This window comes from Citrus clementina, unplaced genomic scaffold, assembly GCF_000493195.1.
Source record: "Citrus clementina cultivar Clemenules unplaced genomic scaffold, Citrus_clementina_v1.0 scaffold_2, whole genome shotgun sequence".
Taxonomy (NCBI): domain Eukaryota; kingdom Viridiplantae; phylum Streptophyta; class Magnoliopsida; order Sapindales; family Rutaceae; genus Citrus; species Citrus x clementina.
Window position 1 is genome coordinate 28,114,557 of NW_006262688.1, and position 20,865 is coordinate 28,135,421.

The window sequence follows — 20,865 nt, forward strand, 5'->3', positions numbered from 1 at the left end:
GAAAAGATTAGTTAAATTTTAGGTATGATGGTGCAGTGTAGTGTGCATTAATTAAATAAATAAATAAAAAAGTATGGTGGTACCCTACCTGCTTCTCTATTGCTTGCTTGTTTGGTGATATTCCTCGTTGTTTTCATCAGGTTCGATCACTTATCATTTAAGGAAATCAATTTTTTTCTTATTAAAAAAAAAAGAAATCAATTTTTTTCTTCTAATTATTACCACCCATTGTGGAAAATAAACATCGGAACCTAATTCAATGATAAAATTATAGAACGTGAAAACATTCAAACTTGTTTGTCTTAAGCACCATGAAAAAATGTATTTAAATTTTACCTAATATGTGTGATTTGTAAGTGATATAGTACCTAAATTTATTGTAATTTTTATTTAAGGTGAGATGATCATAAGTTTCTCCACCCAACAAAAACAAATTCCAGGTAAGTATATCATGTTGGCGTAAGAGTGATGTAATAATTAAAGTAAACACAAATTGCATACGACTCGCACTAAATTCACTATTACATATGCATATTAATTTCTCACAAAGTCTAGAGGAAAAAAAAAGAAGAAGAAGAAGATCAAAGTCGTTATAAAAAATATTGACTTAGGCCTCAACAATTCTGGAAGTTGGGTGCGTATGCAGTACTGTGGGGGCTATTAATTGCAACAATTCAATGTGATAGTCACTGAATAATGTGAAAAATTACCAACAATTTAGGCAGTCATTGTACCACAATCTACGCCCAAGTCTATGATACCAAAGCCAGCTAACATATTCCACAAAATTGATTCATTCGTCAGCCATAAATTCTTTTGTATATTAATTTGAGGTGCGATGACGTAGAATGGTTGTGCATCATGAGCGGGATAACTATTGGAGGGTATAAGTTGAACTATAAGTATTTATTTTCGGTGTATAATATAACATTTCGAAACTAGCGATAAGACGAACCAAACCCAGAATTAGTCTGAGTTAGAAATTATGTTTCTTTCCTGATCATTTTTCAGTTTTAAGATTTTTTTTCCTATTTCTTCTAGGATTTTTTTTCAAGAATTCGAATTTAAACACCGTTTGTTTTCCTTTTCTTATTTAGATTAGAAGAATTTTATTATAAAATAATATCTCGGATCTGTTTATTTTGGTAAATTTGTAATATTTAGGGTTATTATATAGAAGGGCCAAAACCATAACTTTGTCAATTTAGAATCGTTTAATAAACTTCATTATTCAGAAACTTTGTTTCAACTATCTTCAGCTTTTTACATTTCCGTTTCATCATACAACGTCCTTCATAAAATTAATCAACTACATTTATTTGTATTTATATTTATGTTGAAAAATAGACAAACAAGTGAGTTTTTGTTTTAAAAACAAAATCTACATATCATATTTATACTAGATAATTGTATTATCTTATAAGTACTTAGAGATTTTATTGCCACACCTACTTAGTTAAGGTGCAGTACTTCAAATGGGATACTTTATAGCAACTATCGTTTCATCTGAGTATATTGTGTATGCTAACTCAGGTGGAAACATATTTATCTTTTTTCCCCATTTTGATATTAGCATACAAGAAGAATGGTTTTGTAAGTTTTAAATAAATATTAATTTCCTCATTTTATTTTTATTTTTAATAAATAAAACATGGGTCTAAATTAGATTTTTAAATAAAACTTCTTGACGAAATAAAATTGATACATTGCTCGAAATTAATGTATGGTGCTCAAACTAATATTATTGGATAGAGTCTTCAAATTAACGGGCCTGATTACAGAATCCTTTCCATGCCATAAGGCCTTGGAAATGAGCTTGTAAGCATGCTCAGATGGATGAAAATAATCCCAGAACAAGAATGCATTGGGATTCTCACAAATCTTGTAACCTTCCTTCCCACACTGCACCAATCCTCCTAGAGTTCCATCACCGCAGCATGCACTTGAAACATCACTGAAACCTGTTTGCAATCACAAGCAATGAGTTATAATTAATTTACTCAAATCATTGAATTATGCAATTCTAATCCTAAATTAAGTTGCTCAGTAGCAGAAGTAAATGCTTCGATAGGATTACCATAGCGTGTTGGATTTGCTCTAAGTCTCTGAACGAGGTTGTATACCCCTCCAAAAACTGCAACTGCACCAGGGTACTTAGTGGGAACATTTTGGACCAAACTCTCCAATCCCTTGTTGTAATTCTTAACCATCACATTCATTTTCCCATAACATCGATCAACCGGTGCACCGGGCAACAGAGCCCTGGCCGGAACGCAGCCAACCGAGCCAAGTGAAAACACGGCAATGCGGCGAGCACCAAGATTGTAAAGCTGGTCAATCAGCTTTGCCACTTCCGCTAACATTGCTTGAACATAAGCATCTGGGTCAAGTGCTGGGGTGTCAAATTGCAGGAAATAGTTAAAGATATCATTGGAGCCAGATTCGAAGAAGAAGAGCGATTGCTGGACTAGATTTTTGTCAATTTGGCTTTGTTTTACTAGTGCCTGGAATTGCTGAAGCTGGTCCTGGATTGGTATCACTCCCTGTGACAAATTGAAATGAAAGTATAGATACATATTAGTGCCCTAACTGATAGACTAACTAATTAAAAGTAACAGATGCATATCTTTGATGGTGCTAACAATTTGTTTTTCTCTTCTAGCAAGCTTTTTACTAGTTTTATGATGAAGTGTACACACAATTCTCATGATAGATACATGCTCACAAATGCATGAATTTGCTGTAATTTTACTTTAACCAGAGGTGTATTTAATGTTAAGTGATGATTTGCCCTGTCTTCTCTTATTTCTTTTTGTGGGTCAGTTAAAACGGTTATCATCCTTTAAAGATCTTGTACCACGGAACCACTAATAATATACTTATATTTTGTTCGCGAAAAAGAAAAACCATGGATCATAAGGGAATCATGGTCCCAAATTAAAAGATAAGTCTGTTTATTGACTATTTGAAAATAGAGAACAAGACTTGCTTGTTTAAAACGTTCTTAAAATTTACCCAACTCATCACTTCTCCATAGCAAGGCAAAGTGTCTTACCCAGTCCTTATTTGTCTCCATAAGAACACCACTGCCAGCACTTGCAAAATTTATGCCATTTGCTGGATAATCCTTCCTACTTCCGTTTAACACAGCAATTCGTGCCTCTAGATATGGCTTTTGTAACTCAATGCCGATGAATTGTGCTGCACGTCATCGATTCAGTAAAAAGTAAATCAGTATAGCAAAAAGATTATGTAAATGGATATAGATATATACATATAAATAAATTATAAACTCACAAATAAAGTCTGCAACTGTTCTGCCATTAGTGAACCTCCCAGTGGGGTGATGAAAAAAACTGGAACCATAAGGAGGGAAATCAGCCTGAGCAGTACAGTTTTTGTTATAGTGATTGTTTCCAGCATCGAAAATGGAGTCACCAAATGTGATGATTGCTGGGACATGGAGTGAAAAAGAGACTGAAATAAGTAAAGAACTGAAAAAGAAAAATGTCAGAGCAAGTCTCTCCATGAAGGAACAAAATAAGCTGCAATTATATCAAAACAGCTGCACTGGAACTGCCGGGAAGTGCAAGTTTTATTGTGGAAAGTGGAAAGATCAAGACAAAATAATGTAACAGAATGCACGAGCATGGGCATCAAGGTCCGTTTGCTTTATTTCCCCTTTATGTATTGTTTTCAACTGGTTTTGGGGTAAGAAAAGCCAAACCAATCTAGAACAATAAATTTGTTATTTTGAGGGGAGATGGGGTACCTCACTGGTTTATTGTGTGTTGGGCGGTGTATCTAAGATTTTGGGGAGGTGAGAAAGGGAGAGAGAGTGGTAACAATGGTGGAAGATCAGGAACAAGAGAGGTATCCTTCAAAATGAGCTTCACGCCTGCAAAACAATGAAATAGAGGTTAGAGGTGAAGCCGGGGGTACCCCGGCGTTCACACTCCGACGCTCAAGTTAGCAAACTCAAGCTTTTATTGCAAAGAGAGCTAGCTAGCCCTCTGTAAATTAGGGTTTAAGGTTGAAGAAAACCTCTTTTTTGGAGTGTGAGTGTTAATGGGCGAGTGAGAACATTATGGAGAATGAAACCTAGGCACCTTTATATATGGAGTACCTCAGCTGCCACGTGGCATACCCTTTTTGGCTAACGTCATTTTACCTCTTTATAATTGTTTTTGGGCCGTTATTTGCATGTTCGCGGCGTATCTCATCTTTTGGAAACGTGGCGCGCGCTGGAGAGTGGTCCAGGGTACCTCTGCAGTAGCTGTCGGGTAGGCGGCTAGGGACCACTGTCCTTGGGACAGTGTCCTTCACTTTTGGCAGAGGTAGCAGGCGGCTGTCCCTCCTTTTAGCACGTCGCTTTTGATTCCTAATTCTGACTAAATCAAATGATATCTTTCAGGGGGCAGAGACGTTTCTCATGGCGGGTATTTTCGGTGGATTCTCTTGCATCCGCTTTGCCGGGTACTTTGAATTACATGGGGTACCCCCTATTACGCGGGGTACCCCTATCTGTATGGGGTACCTCTATTTGTATGGAGTACCTCATATTATATGGGGTACCTCTATTTGTGTGGGATACCTCTAATTGTGCAGGGTACCTCTATTTATACGGGGTACCTCAAGTCATGCCGGGCACCTCGGATTATGCAGGGTACCTCCGATTGTGCTGATATCATTCCATTGGCTGACACGTGGCGCTCTATTACCTTTCCTATCTTTCTCTCAAACATGTATCATTTTGCCCAAGAAGCAAGTTCCCATTGACATTTATGATCCCATATCGTACGTCATTTTGCACCAATCTGTGCCTTTTAGAAGGGAAAAGAAACGTAAAGTAACCAGAAATATGAACACTTTTCTATAAACTGATCCACAGTTTGTTCGAAGTACGGCAGAATGATGTACAACAGTTTAGAGTTAAATTATTTCAGGAATATTAATTTTGATTTTTGTCTTATTTAGTTCTCTTGTTATAGTCTATCCTTTTTCTTTTCTTTTAAATGATAAAAGGATAATATTATATTATGAAAAAAAAAAAATAGAACAACATAGTTTTGTGACAGTTTTTATCCCCGTTGTTATCTAAATATAATTTTTGGTTCAAATATATAATTTTTTTTTTATTTGTGATGACTTTGGAAATAAATGAAGTAAATAGTGTGATTTGTTTTTATAATATTTTCTAGTAATAAAATACATTCTTTTCAGTCACAATTATTTTTGTAGTTAATTTTGGTACAACTTGTGAATTTAAAAAATATTTGCTTAAATTAAATAAAAAATCAGCAGTTGAATGTTGGTCTTTAGAGTTTTATATTTTCAAATATAGACATAGTTTTGGCCATTTGTATCAAATGAATCGCTGACCTTGATGAAATGACCAGAGTATCCTCATATTTGTTTTGCCACCTCATAGAGTATTTCAGTCATTTCCTGTGGTATAGAACACATCACAGCGGTTATTATTTTATTGTAATAAAGTAATAGAATAGTGTATCTTCAAATCCTACGACGTCGTTATTTTCAAGAAACGTTTGCCTACTATTCTTCTCTCGTCATTGGCCTCTGTTTGGTGTCCGCGCACAGGCACGGCGAGAGTTGGTTCGTTTTTTCTCTTCTTCCACAGTGCTCACTAAAATAAAATAAGTGACCAAGCAATGGAGAAAGTGGAAGAAGATATATGGGCAAGAGCCACGAAAGCAGCTGACGATCTTTACCATGTCAAAGAAACGTTTTTTCCAGCGAACCCAGATGACAAAGTATCCAAATTGCAAAACGAATCGGATCTCGCTCTCAGACTCCTCGATTCCGTCCCTCCCGGTACCTTTTCCACTTTCTCTTCATACCCTTTTCGATTTTTCTCTCATATTTTTTGTCACTTTTGCATTTGTTCCTGTGTCCTTTAGATAAATGAATTTAAGACTATGATTATTGGAGCTTAGTGCAATGCAAGTTATTTGTTTGATTAGAATTTGTAATTTTCTGTTGATTCTTATACATTTTAACAATTTATTTGTTTGATCAGAATTTTTTAATTTTCTGTTGATTCTTATACATTTTAGCTGTAAAATCAGTGTCCGTAGACTATGATTGAGGTGCTAAGGCTTTTTCTGTAGTGTAGAATTAGCAGCTGCAGCTGGCAAGTGTAATGAGTGGGTGATTGGTAAAAATTAGCTGCCAAAAGTGGGCGTTTACCAAACATGTTAGCTACCATGCCTTCAAATTTGAGTAGAAGCACAATCATTACAAACATGCCCTCAGTGGAATTGTCGTAATTTATATTATTTTCCAGACAATTGTACTTGGTGGTCTAATTTTTGTTTTCGTAGGTTCAATCTATATTCTTTGGGTCCCAAGCAACTATTTATGTGTGGCTACTTTAGCTGCAAATTTCATCTTTGAGGATATCATGTCACATTTAGTAACAAAAATTCATTTTTGTGAAGTTTTCTTTTTCTGGTGCTCATGTGATTGCTACTGCGGATTTGTGTACAGAGCAAAGGAAGTCACCTATACAACGGGCGACATATGAGTATCTTAAAGGGAAGATATTGGATGTAGTACCTGAGTACAGGAAAGATGCTGAGGATCATCTCTCTAAAGCTGTGAGCAAGAATAGACAGTTAAAAATTCTTGTAGTTTAATTTGCTTCAATGCACTGGCTCAGATTCATGTTTCAAAGCTTTTATTCCCCAGGTGAAGCTGAATCCATCTCTTGCAGATGCTTGGCTATGCCTGGGTAGCTGCATTTGGAAGAAGGGAGATCTACCTGCAGCCAAGAACTGCTTCAATCTGGCTTTAAGCAAGGTTATATCTGAAATTAGATTGAGATTGTTTTTGACATTTCAATAATTGTTGTTGTATTCACTCCACGTGTGTTTATTTTCTGGATTCAGTTACAATAATCACTATAGATATATTTTTTTGGTCTAATATAGGGTCCAAACAAGAAGATACTTTGTCAGTTATCAATGCTTGAAAGAAGCATGGCTCAAGGCAAGAAAATTCTCTTCCTTAGCCTTATGTTGTTTTAAGTTTTTTTAGATGCTCCAGGATACAACTTTTAAAAGCTTTCTTTTCAAATTACATGTTTTTAGCATCTTGGCTCCTTCTTTTACTCATCTGTAGATAAATAAATAAATATACACATGGTCATAATAATTGAAGTATTGGACCCCATTGTTCCATATTTAATGAAAGGAAGCATGTTCTATCTTGACCTTGATTATGAACTGTGTGGCAAACATATTTCTTCTTTTTGTAGGCTCTGAGAATCAAGCAGAAATTGTCGAGGAAAGCATTCAACATGCCAAGGAGGCTATCACATTGGATGTCAAGGATGGGAATTCTTGGTGTAAGATCCTACATCAGAATTACTTTATGATTTGATCTCTTTAGTTTGTATTGATTTTTGAAATTAATTGACATAACTGATTTTGCTTTTTTTTTCATTTAGTTTTAACTTCATATTTTAATAATAGTTGATGGTTAGACTATTTCTCTTCTAGCTGCATTTGGAGAAAAATATTTAGGCTTTATTTACTGTACATACATGCAGAGAGATGTGGTATTTCCACACTAAGCTTATTCTAGTTTTTCTATTATGCTTGGATTCTTGTTGAACCCACATGCTTGCATTTGGCCTCAAATCTAACCATACAATATAACTTACAATCTGATTATTTTAGTGTTTGAATATGTTTCACATGCTGCATACTGACTTTATGTGGACTTAAAAATCTAATTTGTACATCTGATGCGTTGCTGGAGTTCTTGGGTAGCTTCTAATGACAATGCTAGTTGATGATTGGTCACTTTGTTTATTGCTGCTTATGGAGAAAAGCATTTAGTTTCTGTCTATTATACTGTATTACTCGTTTTACTATTCCTCTATGATGGTTTGTTACAAATTTTTGTTCATTCTATATGCAGCATTTTTTATGCTTACATGTAAGAAACTACTTTCTAATTTTCTATTTTTTTCTTAATTTCTTCAACCTGTAACAGTATATGCATCTTCCTACTGACAGATAACCTTGGAAATGCATGCCTCACTAGTTTTTTTGTGACTGGATCTTGGGATCACAGCAAACTTCTGCAGTCTTTGAAAGCTTACCAGAATGCCGTGAGTTAGCAGAGTAGAGCTTTCCCTTCCAATACATTTTTGTATCTCTGTGGATTTCTTCAAATTATATATTTGCAATATGAATTATTATTGTTATTTATTATTACTATTTTTGTTTTATATTGTTTCATTTGTGAAGGAATCTCTTGATTAAGGGCCGCCAAGGAAGCATTTTAAAACTATCTACATTATTTAATTAGGATCATTAGTTTACCCTTCATTTTTGCAATTTAGACTTCCATTTCGTGAATTTGATTGTTGGTCATCTGTGTCAGGAGAAAGATGAGAGAATGAAGTCCAATCCAGATCTTTATTTTAACTGTGCCACTGTAAGTTCTGTTTTCCTTTCCTGTTTTCTCTACGATAAAGTTCCTTGAAACACTGAACATCAAAATGGATCCAGATCTTTGTCTTTGTTACTGTCAGATCAACTCATATTAGTGTCTTGTTTCTTATATCTATCGGATTGCTTTTTCCGTTTCCTTAAGTTACTAAAATTTGTTATGTGCTTCTCGATCCTTAGTCACGAGAATATATTAACCCCATTGGGTTGTATGCTTGTTCCTTTGCCAGTTTTCTATTTGAAATTTTCTTAAACAGCAAAAGAATTATGTAACCCTGATCTTTATTTCTGTTGATATCAGGTGTAGTTGTGGTATTATTATAGTCTTTCTCTTGTATGACTGTGTTTCCCTTCAATTCACTAAAATCTTGTTGTACACTTGTTCTACAAAACCCATTTTCATAATATAGAATCTTAATTCATTTCTTCCTTTTTTTTTTCTTTTGCTCCAATGGCGTATCACATACATGAGTTTTTCCAATTTTTTTGACATGAGGGCAGCACTTGACTGCTGAAAAGGAAGAGGAGCTGTCCTCAATCCCATGTTTCCTATAAAAAATGAGTTGTCCTCTTTAGCTTAAGGTGTGCTCTTCATATGGCCTCCTTTCTTTTGTGGCCATCAGCTGCTGACCATTGCAGATTAACTGGTTGTCAGTTGCTGAAATACTCCACAGATTTAGAGGTTAAACAAGTCCTCTGGCTTCTTGGTGTCTTTCTGAAAACCTGCAGGAACTGCTATCTAGCAGGAAAAAAGAGAATATTTCTACATATTGGTAACTCTATGTTGCCTTTTCTGTCACTTTGAATGATCTCCCATACTGTCTATTCAAGCTTCTTATCCAATTTGCAAGATAAGTCCTAGCACTCAGAAATGCTTGTGATTCTATCTTCGGTGACTCACGATATCAGTGTAAAGATTATGCTGCAGGCATCAATCATCACAACATAGAAATATAGAACTTGTAACTTATTAGAGGCTTTGGGCATCAGCCTTAAGTGATGAGAGTGGGTGATTTTATAAATGAAAATATATCAACAGAAAAGAATGAAGGAAAAATAGTTTAAAAAAGAGTTGGATTAACTGATTGATATATATTTGTATGATATCACTGATGTGAAAATGTCATTGGATAGTGGATGTTAATCCTACCAGTTCGGAGCAAAGTACTATTTTAAAATTCATTGGTGTACATTAATTTTTCATGGACTTTCTGTTTACAGGTTAACAAGTATTTAGAGAATTACGAGAGAGCCCTCAGTGGGTTTGAAGCTGCCGCTTTAAAGGATCCTAGTCTTAATGCTACTGAGGAGGTCCAGATGATGGTTAATCTTCTTGATAAGATAGAGAACTTGTTGAAGGTAAATATATTTTGTATTATTAGTAGTTGCTGAAAACACTTGTGCTTTTCTCTGAGGAAGACTCTATTTCGTGCAACTTCTTTTGAAAAGACAGATGTTATGAACACACTTGCACATTTGATGCTAAATCTTCACTAAATATTGAACTTTTCAGGAAGTAGTTGATTTGGACCACTTTGAAGTTATTGATACTAAATACCACTCCTAATTCATTGTCAAAATTCAAGATTGGTTGATCTAGTATAGTTTTATGCATTATTTCTTAAAGAATGCATGTGGTTTTTACAGGGCCATGCTAAAACTAAACGGGTTGCATCTTTGGCATCATCCTTGGCTGCTGTCAAGTGTAAGCTATGTTACTCTACCTTTTGTTTCAGTCTGTGATTCATTTGGAAACTTAACATGTATATTTGTTTTTTCGCATACTTGGTATTTGGTTAGTGAGTTCTTCACATAAAAGAGCTACAGTGGATTTGCTGTCAGAGGGCCTCAACAAAGCAGTTGCAGTAGTGGGAAAGGTGCTATTTTTTGTGAAGCATGAGAATGTCACTCCCCTGTGAGTAGTCTGCTGAGCAACATTTTCTTGCTATATTTACTGCACATATTAAATTTATGTCATAAAATTTGACAAATTGTTCACATTTTGAACTCCATGGAAAAATTGTATCTAGAGATACTGAGGGGTGGCAGATAGTATGCGTCTTTATTTGTTCTTTCTTTTAATAGGATTCTTGGTTGGGGCCTTAGGATGACTTTTGGGAAATAGTTGCTTCATACTTTTATTTCTTAAGCACCATCTTGCATGTAACTTTCTCATCAAAATAAGATCACCTTCTGTTCTAATTTTGTATAAGCTATCAGCATGTCGAGAGCACATCCCAACTCTTGTTTCTCGTTTCTCATGCAGGTATTTTTTGGTTTGTGATTCAAATCAAACATGCTTTGTTCTATCTGTGTATGGTATGCGAAATGATGCGGTAAGAGTTGGTTTCTTGACTATTTCATTTTTTATTCTGTCCATGAGAGGTGATCCTCTTCCTTCCTATAAGCCATTTTTCGACATGAAATTTGGCAAAATTGCAAAGAAAATTCATTGTTTTCTCTTGGTCCCTCTCATGCACTTTACAAGTTCACTGATAAACAACTGAACCTTCTGGTTGCAGATTAAAGAAGGAGACTTACTAACGCTGCTGGAACCTTACTACCGTCTTGTTGATTTTTCTTGGAAAGGAAAGGTATGATCTCTTTCAAGTTTCAACTATGGATGCCTTAATGTTAGAGCGCACAAGACTGTCCAAGAAACTAATAATTCACTTGCTCTTTGTATAGATCTACCCCCAAGGATGATGATGATCAGATTCCTAACTTTTAGTTTTTATTTCTTGTAAATTTAACCAGTGTCACCAGTTCAAGTCAATTCGAGTGGATTTCTTGGAGCAAGTGCTTGTAAATGGAAAAACCCTGCCTCCTCAACTATTACTTCGATCATCGATCTATGCCCAACATAAACCATGAAAACAGTTGTTTTAAGTAGAATTTTTGTGAGTTCATCTGTAATGGGGTTTTGTTGATCTGCTCATTAATTTCTTTTGTTGTAATGTGTGTAAATAGAATAGGGATGAAAAGGAAAGGTAAATACGTGGAAGGTGTGAATTTTTGCCCAAGTTGTCAAATCAAAACAGAGAATTGTACATTCTATTGATGATTTCATTGCATTGCCTCTTTCTTTTGAGTTTTAACATCGTGCATATAACCCCCGCCCCCATAAATAAAAAGAGAATTGGAGATTACTAACTGGGGAACCAAATAGCATGCCTGGCCTGGCTCCCTGTGGCACACATTTGTGGTTTGATAAAATCTTGTTTTCAGGAATGGTCAAAAAAAATTCTGTGTAACTTAACCATATTGCTTCATGATTATTTCGTCAAATAGAGTCATTTCCCAATCCTTAAATATGGGCTTTTTCTTCCTGCAATTGCTTAATTGTTATTTGCTTTTCGCTCGTCACCACTTTATCCCGCATCAAGCTTGTAAAGGCTATCGAAGGTCCCTGTTCCTGAAGCTGTCCCTGGAAAAAAAAATCTCCAGCTTGGAGCAAAGAATTAGCATCTGAAGGAAGGTGTAAACAGTAAAAGCTCACGCTGAATTTCTCTAAAACGTTGAAGCTTTCCTAATCTCTGAGTTTGCAATTCAATTTCAATCTCCTTTAATTTTAACGTAAAACATGCATGCGAGTGAATCGTGATACACAGACTCTCTTAGTTTCGATTTTTACATATCACTTAAAATTGATTTAAAAGTAAATTATACATAGAAGTTATCAGGATGAAGAAAATGGGACTTTATTAGGTGATATGTAATCTTTTGAAAACTCTTTTAGTTTTCAGGTTGTGGGCAACAAAGTTTTGAGCAATTGGAAAGTTATTTAGGCAAAAGAGACAAAAAGGGGAAGAAAATTTAATTCAAGATTTCGTGAATGTCAATTCCAATCTATTATGAAAAATGACAAAATCTTTTCAGAAAATATTGGTTTTGATACGATGGTGTGTTTTGTTAAAAAATAAAATAAAATAAAATAAAAAACAAGGGGCCGGGGACGGTAGTAACTCGGTAAGGTTGATAATTAACCTGCAGGCTGCAGCATGTGTAAAATGTGTTACTTTTACTTTCTTAGAATATATATATAAAACGACAAGGTGTCACAGGCAACAAATATATGCGTGCAGCTCAAAATTGCAACTAGTCTCTCAGCTTTCAATCATCTTTGATTTCTTTCTCTGATTCTGTTGTTGAAGAAACATGGAAACTAGTGAGCGGAACAAAAGTGTTGCTTCAATTAAATCTTATCCCATGAAAGGCCAAACTCTACCTTCTAAGTTCTGACGGGTGACTTTTTAAAAAAAATAAAAAATAAAAAATTCTTCTTTTATCTTCTGTTTACATTAACTCTCAATCCTCATGGTAGTTTCACCTTTGAAAGCTACTCCTATAGTTTACTTTTATTCATTAGCAATCAATCACATGCCTTAGCATATTTTATAACAATGAAATCAGCAAGAAGTTTGACATAAAAACTACTGCGTACTTCACGTTCAAATTCATTCAACATTGCAGATTTGGGATATTCATTTGGACACTATTCAATTTTGAAAGTCCAACGTATAATCCAAGCAATAGAACTCAGTTGCCAATCCAACCAGAGCCTGAACCCCAGCAATTAATGGTGGATCAGCACACTCTTCTCCAGATTCTCATCCCACGAATCAAGCCAAGTCAGCTGATTCTCTGGATATTCTCATCCCACAGTGCAAGCCATGTCAAATGTAATGACGTCAATCTAAGATTGTGATTTTATCAATTATTGTAATTGTATCTCCAAGACTTGGGGCATAAATTTATCCTTACTGTAAGTAGCTCCAGTGAGTATATATAAGTATTCACATCTCAATGAATAGAAATATGTCCATTTCATCACTCAATTAATTTTATTTATAGAAACACAAGAGTTTCGAATCTTTTTTAATGATCACACTTCCAATGATTTCAACACTCTCTTCAAATCCCTCCCTCCTGAGAGAAACTACTTTGCCGCCAGCGTGCCGGGAGCATTCTATGGGCCCTTATTTCCCAAGGCATCATTGCATCTGTGAATTCTTCTCATTCTGTGCGATGGCTGTCTAGTGTCCCAAATGAAGTTGAAGGTAAAGGGTCGGCTGCATGGAACAAAGGGAGGATTCTTCATGGTGGAAGCAAAGAAGTAGCTAGGGAGGCTTAAGCATGTCAGCTTTGCTAATGACACGGAGAAACTGCTGAGAACAAGAGCAATGGACCTTGTTTGTGGAGGTTTCATGGCTCTTCTCCTTCCAAGTATACCAACTGGAGCAAATCCTTCCGAATGTTCTATCATTGCAATTTTTGAAGTTTTGTGCTCCAGCCTTATGGATCTCGTTAAGAGCGTAAGCTTATACACATTCCACATACTCTATATATATGTGTGTCCGAGCGCTTGTTATAAACTTATGGTTAATGTTATACTCACGTAGTTTCTAAGTGAAAAGAAATCTTGTGATATCATATTGACAATGTAATATTATATTACATTAATGATGAAAAATATTAAATTCAACTAACATTTAACTCATGATATGTGATGATTGGTGATCGCTAAGGATATAAACTATGTATAATTGGGTCATGCTAAGTTACATTATATGTAACTTATATCAATCAATGAGTTACATCCAGGGTGGACATGGGTTGAGTTTTAAGTCAATCAAAACCAAACCATAAAAATTTGGGTTCAACCCAAACCAATCCAAATATTTTTAACCCAACTCAATCCAACTCATTTAAGTTTGGTTTGGGTTTGGTTTGAATTTTATAATTAAAATATTTTTATTTTAATAAATTTAATTATATCAAATTATAATAATTATTAATTAATATTAAAATACGAAAAAATGTAGTGGATAAAAATTATGAATAATGGATTTTACAATAACTTTGTTCTTAAGTATTAACCATATTACAACATAAATTCTAACAATGTCAATACAAATTAAAGTAAGATAAGATATCCAACTCAAGTATCAAAGCAATCCATCAAAATTAAATTATTTAAATTTTATAAATTTAAATCTTTTGAGAAATAAATCTAAAATTTATTAAAATTAGAAAAAACGCCAAAATTTTAAATGCAGTAAGAAAAATTAGACATGAAATCTAATTAGGTTTAAATTTAATTAAAAAATAACAATAGAATCATATTTTATTTGTTAAAATCTTATAATCAATTACATTTTAAATTTTAGTAAGTTACAATACAAATAGGATTATAAAATTATATTAGAGGATTTCATAAAAATATTGTTTGAGTAATTTATTAAAATGTTAATTTAGTCTTTTGACTCAAGTTGAGAATGCAAAAAATTGTTATATAATAGTGTACTGTACAACCAATCGCATATGTATTTGCTCACTTCTATTATTATTATATAATAATAATTAGTAGTAGTATAGTTACTATATAATAATAATTATTAGTAGTGTAATTATTATATAATAATAATTTTGATAAAAATTTATTATTAAAATATTGATTTAGCCTTTTATTTTGTTTAATTTATTTTTCATTAATATGTTATCTTGAATCTGTTCATGACCCATAGATAAACTATACCCAAACTATTGTAAAATGGTTTCTTCCATAAAAACTCAAATTTAACCTATTTTATGATTTATCCAACCCAAATTATTTTTATTTAGTTTGGATTTGGATAAACTCATGGGTTGTGGGTTTATGCCCGCCCCTAGTTACACCCAATAATTAAAGTATAATTTAATTATTAACATGTTTTGAATTATTGGATGTAACTCTTGAATTGGCTGTAAGTTGCATAATTAATATAACTTAGCCACACCTTAATTCCTATTAGTTAAATTTTTATTGTCACTGTCAATATAAACGGTATTGCAAGCCCCACTCGGGCAAGAGTTGTCTCGATCTGATGCCATGTGGAAACTTGTAGGATTAATGCATATTAACAGCTATCTGATGAATTGATTTTAATGTGGTTTCTTTTGTGCCCGCTGCGTTAGTTTTATGTGCCTCAAACGTGTAAATGTACAGGGACTAGTGGACGAAGCTAAAGAGGAGTCATTCAATCTGCCATTCTTCTTTGCATATCCAGCACAGGTGGAGTCTTTGATACAAAGAAATGGTTGCTTTAAACTTGAAAGAATGGAGCAATTCTTACGCCCCGGCCATGGCTGATATAACCAGAGAAAGCAGCTGCAAGTTTGCGGTGCGTAAAAGAGCTGGTTTCGAAAGGGTTATTGAACAACATTTTAGACTTGGCTTGACGAGCTCTTCAATTTTCACACACAAACTTATCCAATCGGGTCTGTTTTCAGGTTCCAACTACGTTCCCATGTTTGACTTGTTTGTCTTTCCCAACCGCATTGACATTGAATAAACCTATTTGATTTTTTGGCCTCAAAGCCTCAGTTTCATGGAATTCAACCAGCATCTTCATCTTATCAACGTGCACCTGTGCTAGCAGCAATCTTCCAATGGTGCTTTACCACCATTATCAATAAGTAATTGAAATGAAAAGAATCGAAATAGGTTGTATTTTTATTAACCATAAAAATTAAAATTGAAATAAATTGTATTATCATTAATATGTTTATTTTGTTACAGAATTGGAACAAATTATTATAAATTATTAAACTGACCTTAATTGATTATTATCATTATTTATTATAATAATCATATCATTGTTATTATTACCCAAAATAATTAATAATAATAATAATAAATATTATTATTATTAAAAAAATACATATCAATTCATTTCCTCATTCTCATTCTCGTCATGAGAATGAAATTTCCATATCACATTCTGAAATTTGTAAGGTTTCACTCAAATTTTTACTTATTCCTTCATATTTTTAATAAATAAACACTATTAATAATCCTCATTCCCAAATCCTATTCCTCAATCCCACAAATAAATACACCATAACGTTATAACACGCAAATATTTGTTCGGACTATAGATGCATGCTTTGATTCATTTAACAAATTCCGCTTTCCGCACGTGGATTTTGCTGAACAAATGATACAAATAAAATCGAATTGAAGATATCATCAAAAAAAAAAATCGAATTGAAGATACTTAAAAAAAAAAAAATCGAAAGCATAACAGTAACAGGCATCACAAAAGGTTGTTGGTGAATTATCGATCACCTACATGATATAGAACAACATTAAAATGTATCCTAAACGAAGAAGAAGAAGAAAACAAAAGGTGGAAATAAGTTATGAACGAAAAACAATGTTATGTAAACATGAAAATAACAGAGCTAAGAAATGGAGAAACGAACCCATGAAATTGCCAAAATCATCAACATAACGTCATCATTTCACGGTCGGTGGTAACAGCCATGTAGTAAAATATAAGTTCTTTTAAACATAGTCAAGTGTGCACCTCGTGTATTCAAAAAAAAAAAAAGTGTGCACCTCGCATTTCTCAACTCTTAAAGTACCCAAACAATAATAACCCCTTATTTTAGTACTCAAATGACAAATCTACCCTAATAACAGATCAAATCATTGCTTAACGGCTTAACTTTCCAAATAACAACAACAACAATAATAATAATTGGACAAAATCTATACCTTCAAATAAAGGACATTATTTATTAATTAGACCAAATCTATATCAAGCATATTTCTCAATCTATAAAATCTTCAGGCTACACAGAAAACTTTGGTCCGAAATTCAACGAATGAAAATAAATACAAGCAAGATCTAACTAAATCGAATCATTCCACTGTCAGCTGAAACTAAGTACAGATTGTAAATAAACATTATATAGCAGAAAAAAATAGATACTACCTGGTCATTGCTTATAGTAGCTACTTTGGTTGGGATAAGTATATGGAGCTGGAGCGGCATAAGGAGGCCGAGGAAAAGATCCAGGTTGTTGTCCATGGGCATTGTAGTATGGGCCCCGCCATCCCGGGTAGGCTGGTTGTCCATACTCATGGCTTGGTGGGAGTGGCTGTTGTTGGGCTTGCGGAGGAGGGTAAGGAGCACCAGGCGCAGGGGCTGGCTGGTAAGGATGCAACGGCTGTGGGTTGCCATAGGGGGGAGGAGGGTGACCATAACCAGGCACCATTGGCTGCTCCGGAGGTCGGTAGTAAGGAGTTTGGGGATGAGGTTGAGGTGAATTCTGGGGATCTCTTTGCTGTGGTGCACTGGTTCTCGGAGTTTGGTGAGGTTGTCCAACTGTAGGATAGCTGCCATCATACGAACCTGAGGTTTTACGATCCTGAAAATTAAGACCTGCCATCTGTCTCTGTACATCTTCAATCATTTCTCGGCACTGGATGTTTCTGGTCATCACAAAGTCACTGCATTGCTGCTTGATATTTGTGATTGCATCCTGTTTTAGCAGATATAGACATTTTAAATATCCACCATGCTCATGATGGTTTCATGTAACAGCCACTCACTCTCTAATATGGCTTAAAAGAAGTTGAATAAACGGTATGCTGCAGATGAGAATTTTCTTACCTGAAGAGTAACATAAAACTTCAATCCCTCATTAATGTTTTCTTTAATTTCTCGATACTTAGCTATGGCAGCTTGAATTTGCTTATAACACTTCTCTCGAGATGCTGAGACAGAGAAACCAGAATGAATAAAATCAAAAGAAAAGAAAATTAATAGTAGACAAAAGCACAAATGCAGCACATAAGCGGGGACAAAAAATAAATAAATAAAAAGCAGCCTCATCTATTGGTCAAAATATAAAGACCACCCAAGCTTATCATTGAAACTCAGACATTTAAGAAATGGTGATGTAGTCATTTTGACCACAATGCTAAGAAACATTTCCATTCAAGCATATTTTAGACCAGTTAAACCAGAAGAAAAGGTAACCTACCTCTATAGTCTTCAAGATTAAAGATGGCAGAGAACTCTTCATTTTGAGCCTGTCAAAGAATATAACAGAGAGCATTTATTTACATGCATTAATTCCAGAAATTAGCACTTCAAATGTGTAACAGACGGAAAGCCAAGAGAAGAACATAAGAAGTAAAAAATACCATGCAGTTGATCGAGGATGATTTAATTCTTAAGATACAAATAAAGAAGCAAAATTTCTATTGACTAAGATTACATATTTCTCTGAACAAAAAAACTACACCAGAGAAAAGCTGGCACAAGCTTTAACAGTGGTTATATATCACCTTCGCCAACCATGTGCTTTTCTTTTCCTCTTGCCTTTTCAGGCCTAATTCATATTTAAGGCACCATCTAACCACTTTACTACCTGTCCATGGCCTCGGGAATTCGGTAACAAAAAGCAACTTTAATCCTTAAGTTCAAATGAATGTGACATAATAGTGACAACAGACATAATATCTTCAATTCTTAGCAAACATTTTCTAGCAGCCATTTCCTTTAAACTAGAAGGCACTGATAAACACAAAAACATCAAAAGTACAAAACTAACGAAAATATGAAGCAAAAGAGGCAAATAAATTTTAAAAAGACCTGAATTTGCATCAGCAATTGTTCCTGTGCCTCAATATTTTGGGCAATTTCTTCACAAATGTGATCATATTTTGATATCTCCTTCCTGAAGAGATCCTCATATGATCCAACAGAGGTCATCAACTTTGGTAGAATGTCATCCTGAAGCCATTTATACAAAAAATAATAATAATAATAATTAAAAATAATAATAATAAGTAAATAAATAAACTAAGCCAAGTGTACACTAAGTGCAAATTCAGCAGCATAAAAATTGCCAAACAAAAGAATTCCCAAACCAGTAATAATATCCATGGTATGTTCAATTTCAACCATTCACAGGGATAAATTAGAAAGTAAAAGGAAAAAACTTCCAACATGTAAAACAGAAATAAACATGAAGCTTAGTATCCAAATTTCAACCCAATCCGTAGTTGATAATCAACACAACTCCCACATTTATCTATAAATAGTAGATCTGATTGTATTAGTGCCTATAACATATTTATTCCATTAAACAAACAAACCTTTCTTTTCATCTCTTTGAGCATGTCTTCAAGACCTGCCCTTTGAGCACCAAGAGTCTCCAATTGCCTCTGAACAGATAAGTCGGCAATTATCAAAAATAGTACTTGCACATTGTTTTAGTGAGCATATAATTAATTCTACATTTTACCTTGCTTCTAAAGACTTAAAAAAAATTTATGATCCTAGATAGCGTTAAATAAAGGAAAAAGATCCAGCTAGTAGAGATTCCATAATGCGGTAATGGATGCGTTGTAGTAACAAAACCCGCTCCCCCAACACCCAAATAACCCGTCCAATCGTCTTTTTAGTTTTAGATTTACTCCAATTTGCCCTATAATATCACTAGGTTTAATTAGTCTATGAAGAGAAAAAGGCATAAATATGTGATGTTCACTATTGTGACGATAGGACAAATAACAGACTTCACAACAAAAACTTCAACAACCAGAAGAGAAAAGGAGGGGGGGGAAGGAGGACAAGGAAAATCAAGCATGGTCCTAAAAGTTGATCGCAGCGAACAAGAGACCTAGACATCCTTCACTGATACTGGAATAAGAAAAATGGTTTCTACAATCAAGATGGATGTCTGCTATAATCAACAATTGTTTTTCTTATTTTCCTTATTTCTTCTACTCCTTTTTTTCCTTGGGAGTGAGAGATGGAGGGGAAAGCAATGAACAAAATATAAATATTGATAGGCCATAAAAGACTAACAAAAAATGCAGAAAGCTCAACATGGAAAGACGAAATTACCAAGCTTTGCTTCAGAGCCCCAACAATAGCATCCTCAGTGGCATCCAAAGACATTATTGGCCTAGCCAAAGTAGGAAGGGCCGATTCTATCTAATAAGAGCAAAATACAGATGAGTTATAACACATGCATTACCCCCACAGGCAAGGAAAAGCGATTAATTAAATTACAAACCTAAAGAAAATTTCCAAATCGACAGGTCAACTTGAAAATAGATGATAAAGAAAAATAGCAACAAATAATGCCAAAAGCTAAAGCATATAATGTGTGAATGAGAACAAACTAAATCAACAAAATCATAGATCTCATTCACCACCATTGTAGAAAGAATCTTAATACCATGCAAATTCCATCTTATTCAGTTAACCTCTGCAAAAAATGTGAAAAAGCCAAGGAACCAAGAGACCTAAGAAACACATATAAACTGAAGTTAAAAGGCTGAAAACACATACGGGACGGCGATCAAGGATTGACATGAGTGCAGAATGATCTCTCACTGAACGCTCAATTCGGGCATCACTTTCGGCAGCTTGCTTTAAGTTTCCAGCAAATCTGTTTAACCTATCTTGCAAGTTCTTTGTTAGAGTGCTGGACTGTGGCCTAGTCCATCGAGTTCCAAATTGGCTTCTGAATTGAGCATCTTCTGTTGCTTCTTTCTGCAAAAGTTCCTCAGTCTGCACCAGCAATTCCTGGT

At 34.5% G+C, this 20,865-nt stretch overlaps 3 protein-coding genes across 4 annotated transcripts in view; 1 reads left to right on the forward strand and 2 right to left on the reverse strand.

Annotated features, from left to right (window-relative positions):
- Positions 1 to 1,716: 1,716 nt before the first annotated feature.
- Positions 1,717 to 4,166, reverse strand: LOC18053457 (GDSL esterase/lipase 6). The gene is made up of 5 exons (XM_006448249.2): positions 4,148 to 4,166; positions 3,298 to 3,477; positions 3,056 to 3,201; positions 2,078 to 2,543; positions 1,717 to 1,961 (listed from the first exon to the last, which is right to left on the reverse strand). The coding sequence occupies exons 1-5, from the start codon at positions 4,164 to 4,166 to the stop codon at positions 1,717 to 1,719; spliced, it is 1,056 nt and encodes a 351-aa protein (XP_006448312.2).
- A 1,367-nt stretch (positions 4,167 to 5,533) lies between these two features.
- LOC18053458 (tetratricopeptide repeat protein 5) lies at positions 5,534 to 11,566 on the forward strand. Of its 2 annotated transcripts, none has more exons than XM_024191625.1 (13): positions 5,534 to 5,835; positions 6,462 to 6,620; positions 6,712 to 6,822; positions 6,954 to 7,011; positions 7,280 to 7,369; positions 8,046 to 8,140; positions 8,416 to 8,469; positions 9,705 to 9,842; positions 10,131 to 10,188; positions 10,284 to 10,398; positions 10,750 to 10,819; positions 11,006 to 11,077; positions 11,241 to 11,566. In XM_024191625.1, exons 1-13 carry the CDS (start codon positions 5,734 to 5,736, stop codon positions 11,355 to 11,357), a joined length of 1,239 nt encoding a protein of 412 aa, XP_024047393.1. In that variant the 5' UTR covers positions 5,534 to 5,733; the 3' UTR covers positions 11,358 to 11,566. The 2 variants fall into 2 exon arrangements, with proteins under 2 accessions (XP_024047393.1, XP_006448313.1); XM_006448250.2 differs by having other exon boundaries at positions 6,511 to 6,620.
- A 5,456-nt stretch (positions 11,567 to 17,022) lies between these two features.
- LOC18053459 (vacuolar-sorting protein BRO1) overlaps positions 17,023 to 20,865 on the reverse strand; it is a 6,224-nt gene continuing 2,381 nt past the window's right edge. Inside the window, 7 exon segments of the mRNA XM_006448251.2 lie at positions 17,023 to 17,795; positions 17,927 to 18,030; positions 18,300 to 18,348; positions 18,914 to 19,054; positions 19,420 to 19,488; positions 20,174 to 20,263; positions 20,624 to 20,865. The exon segment at positions 20,624 to 20,865 is cut by the window's right edge and continues 80 nt beyond it. Of these exon segments, the coding sequence (XP_006448314.2) occupies positions 17,250 to 17,795; positions 17,927 to 18,030; positions 18,300 to 18,348; positions 18,914 to 19,054; positions 19,420 to 19,488; positions 20,174 to 20,263; positions 20,624 to 20,865 (1,241 nt within the window). The 3' untranslated portion in view covers positions 17,023 to 17,249.

What these genes read in the sequence shown, in the direction of transcription:
- LOC18053457 (XM_006448249.2), bottom strand. An exon ending in AACAGTTGCAGACTTTATTT is followed by an intron (nt 3,202 to 3,297) that starts GTGAGTTTATAA and finishes GATGACGTGCAG; the next exon opens with CACAATTCATCGGCATTGAG. An exon ending in TGGAGACAAATAAGGACTGG is followed by an intron (nt 2,544 to 3,055) that starts GTAAGACACTTT and finishes AATTTGTCACAG; the next exon opens with GGAGTGATACCAATCCAGGA.
- LOC18053458 (XM_006448250.2), top strand. Translation starts at nt 5,673, where the DNA reads ATGGAGAAAGTGGAAGAAGATATATGGGCAAGAGCCACGAAAGCAGCT. An exon ending in CAAGGATGGGAATTCTTGGT is followed by an intron (nt 7,370 to 8,045) that starts GTAAGATCCTAC and finishes TCCTACTGACAG; the next exon opens with ATAACCTTGGAAATGCATGC. An exon ending in AGATAGAGAACTTGTTGAAG is followed by an intron (nt 9,843 to 10,130) that starts GTAAATATATTT and finishes TGGTTTTTACAG; the next exon opens with GGCCATGCTAAAACTAAACG.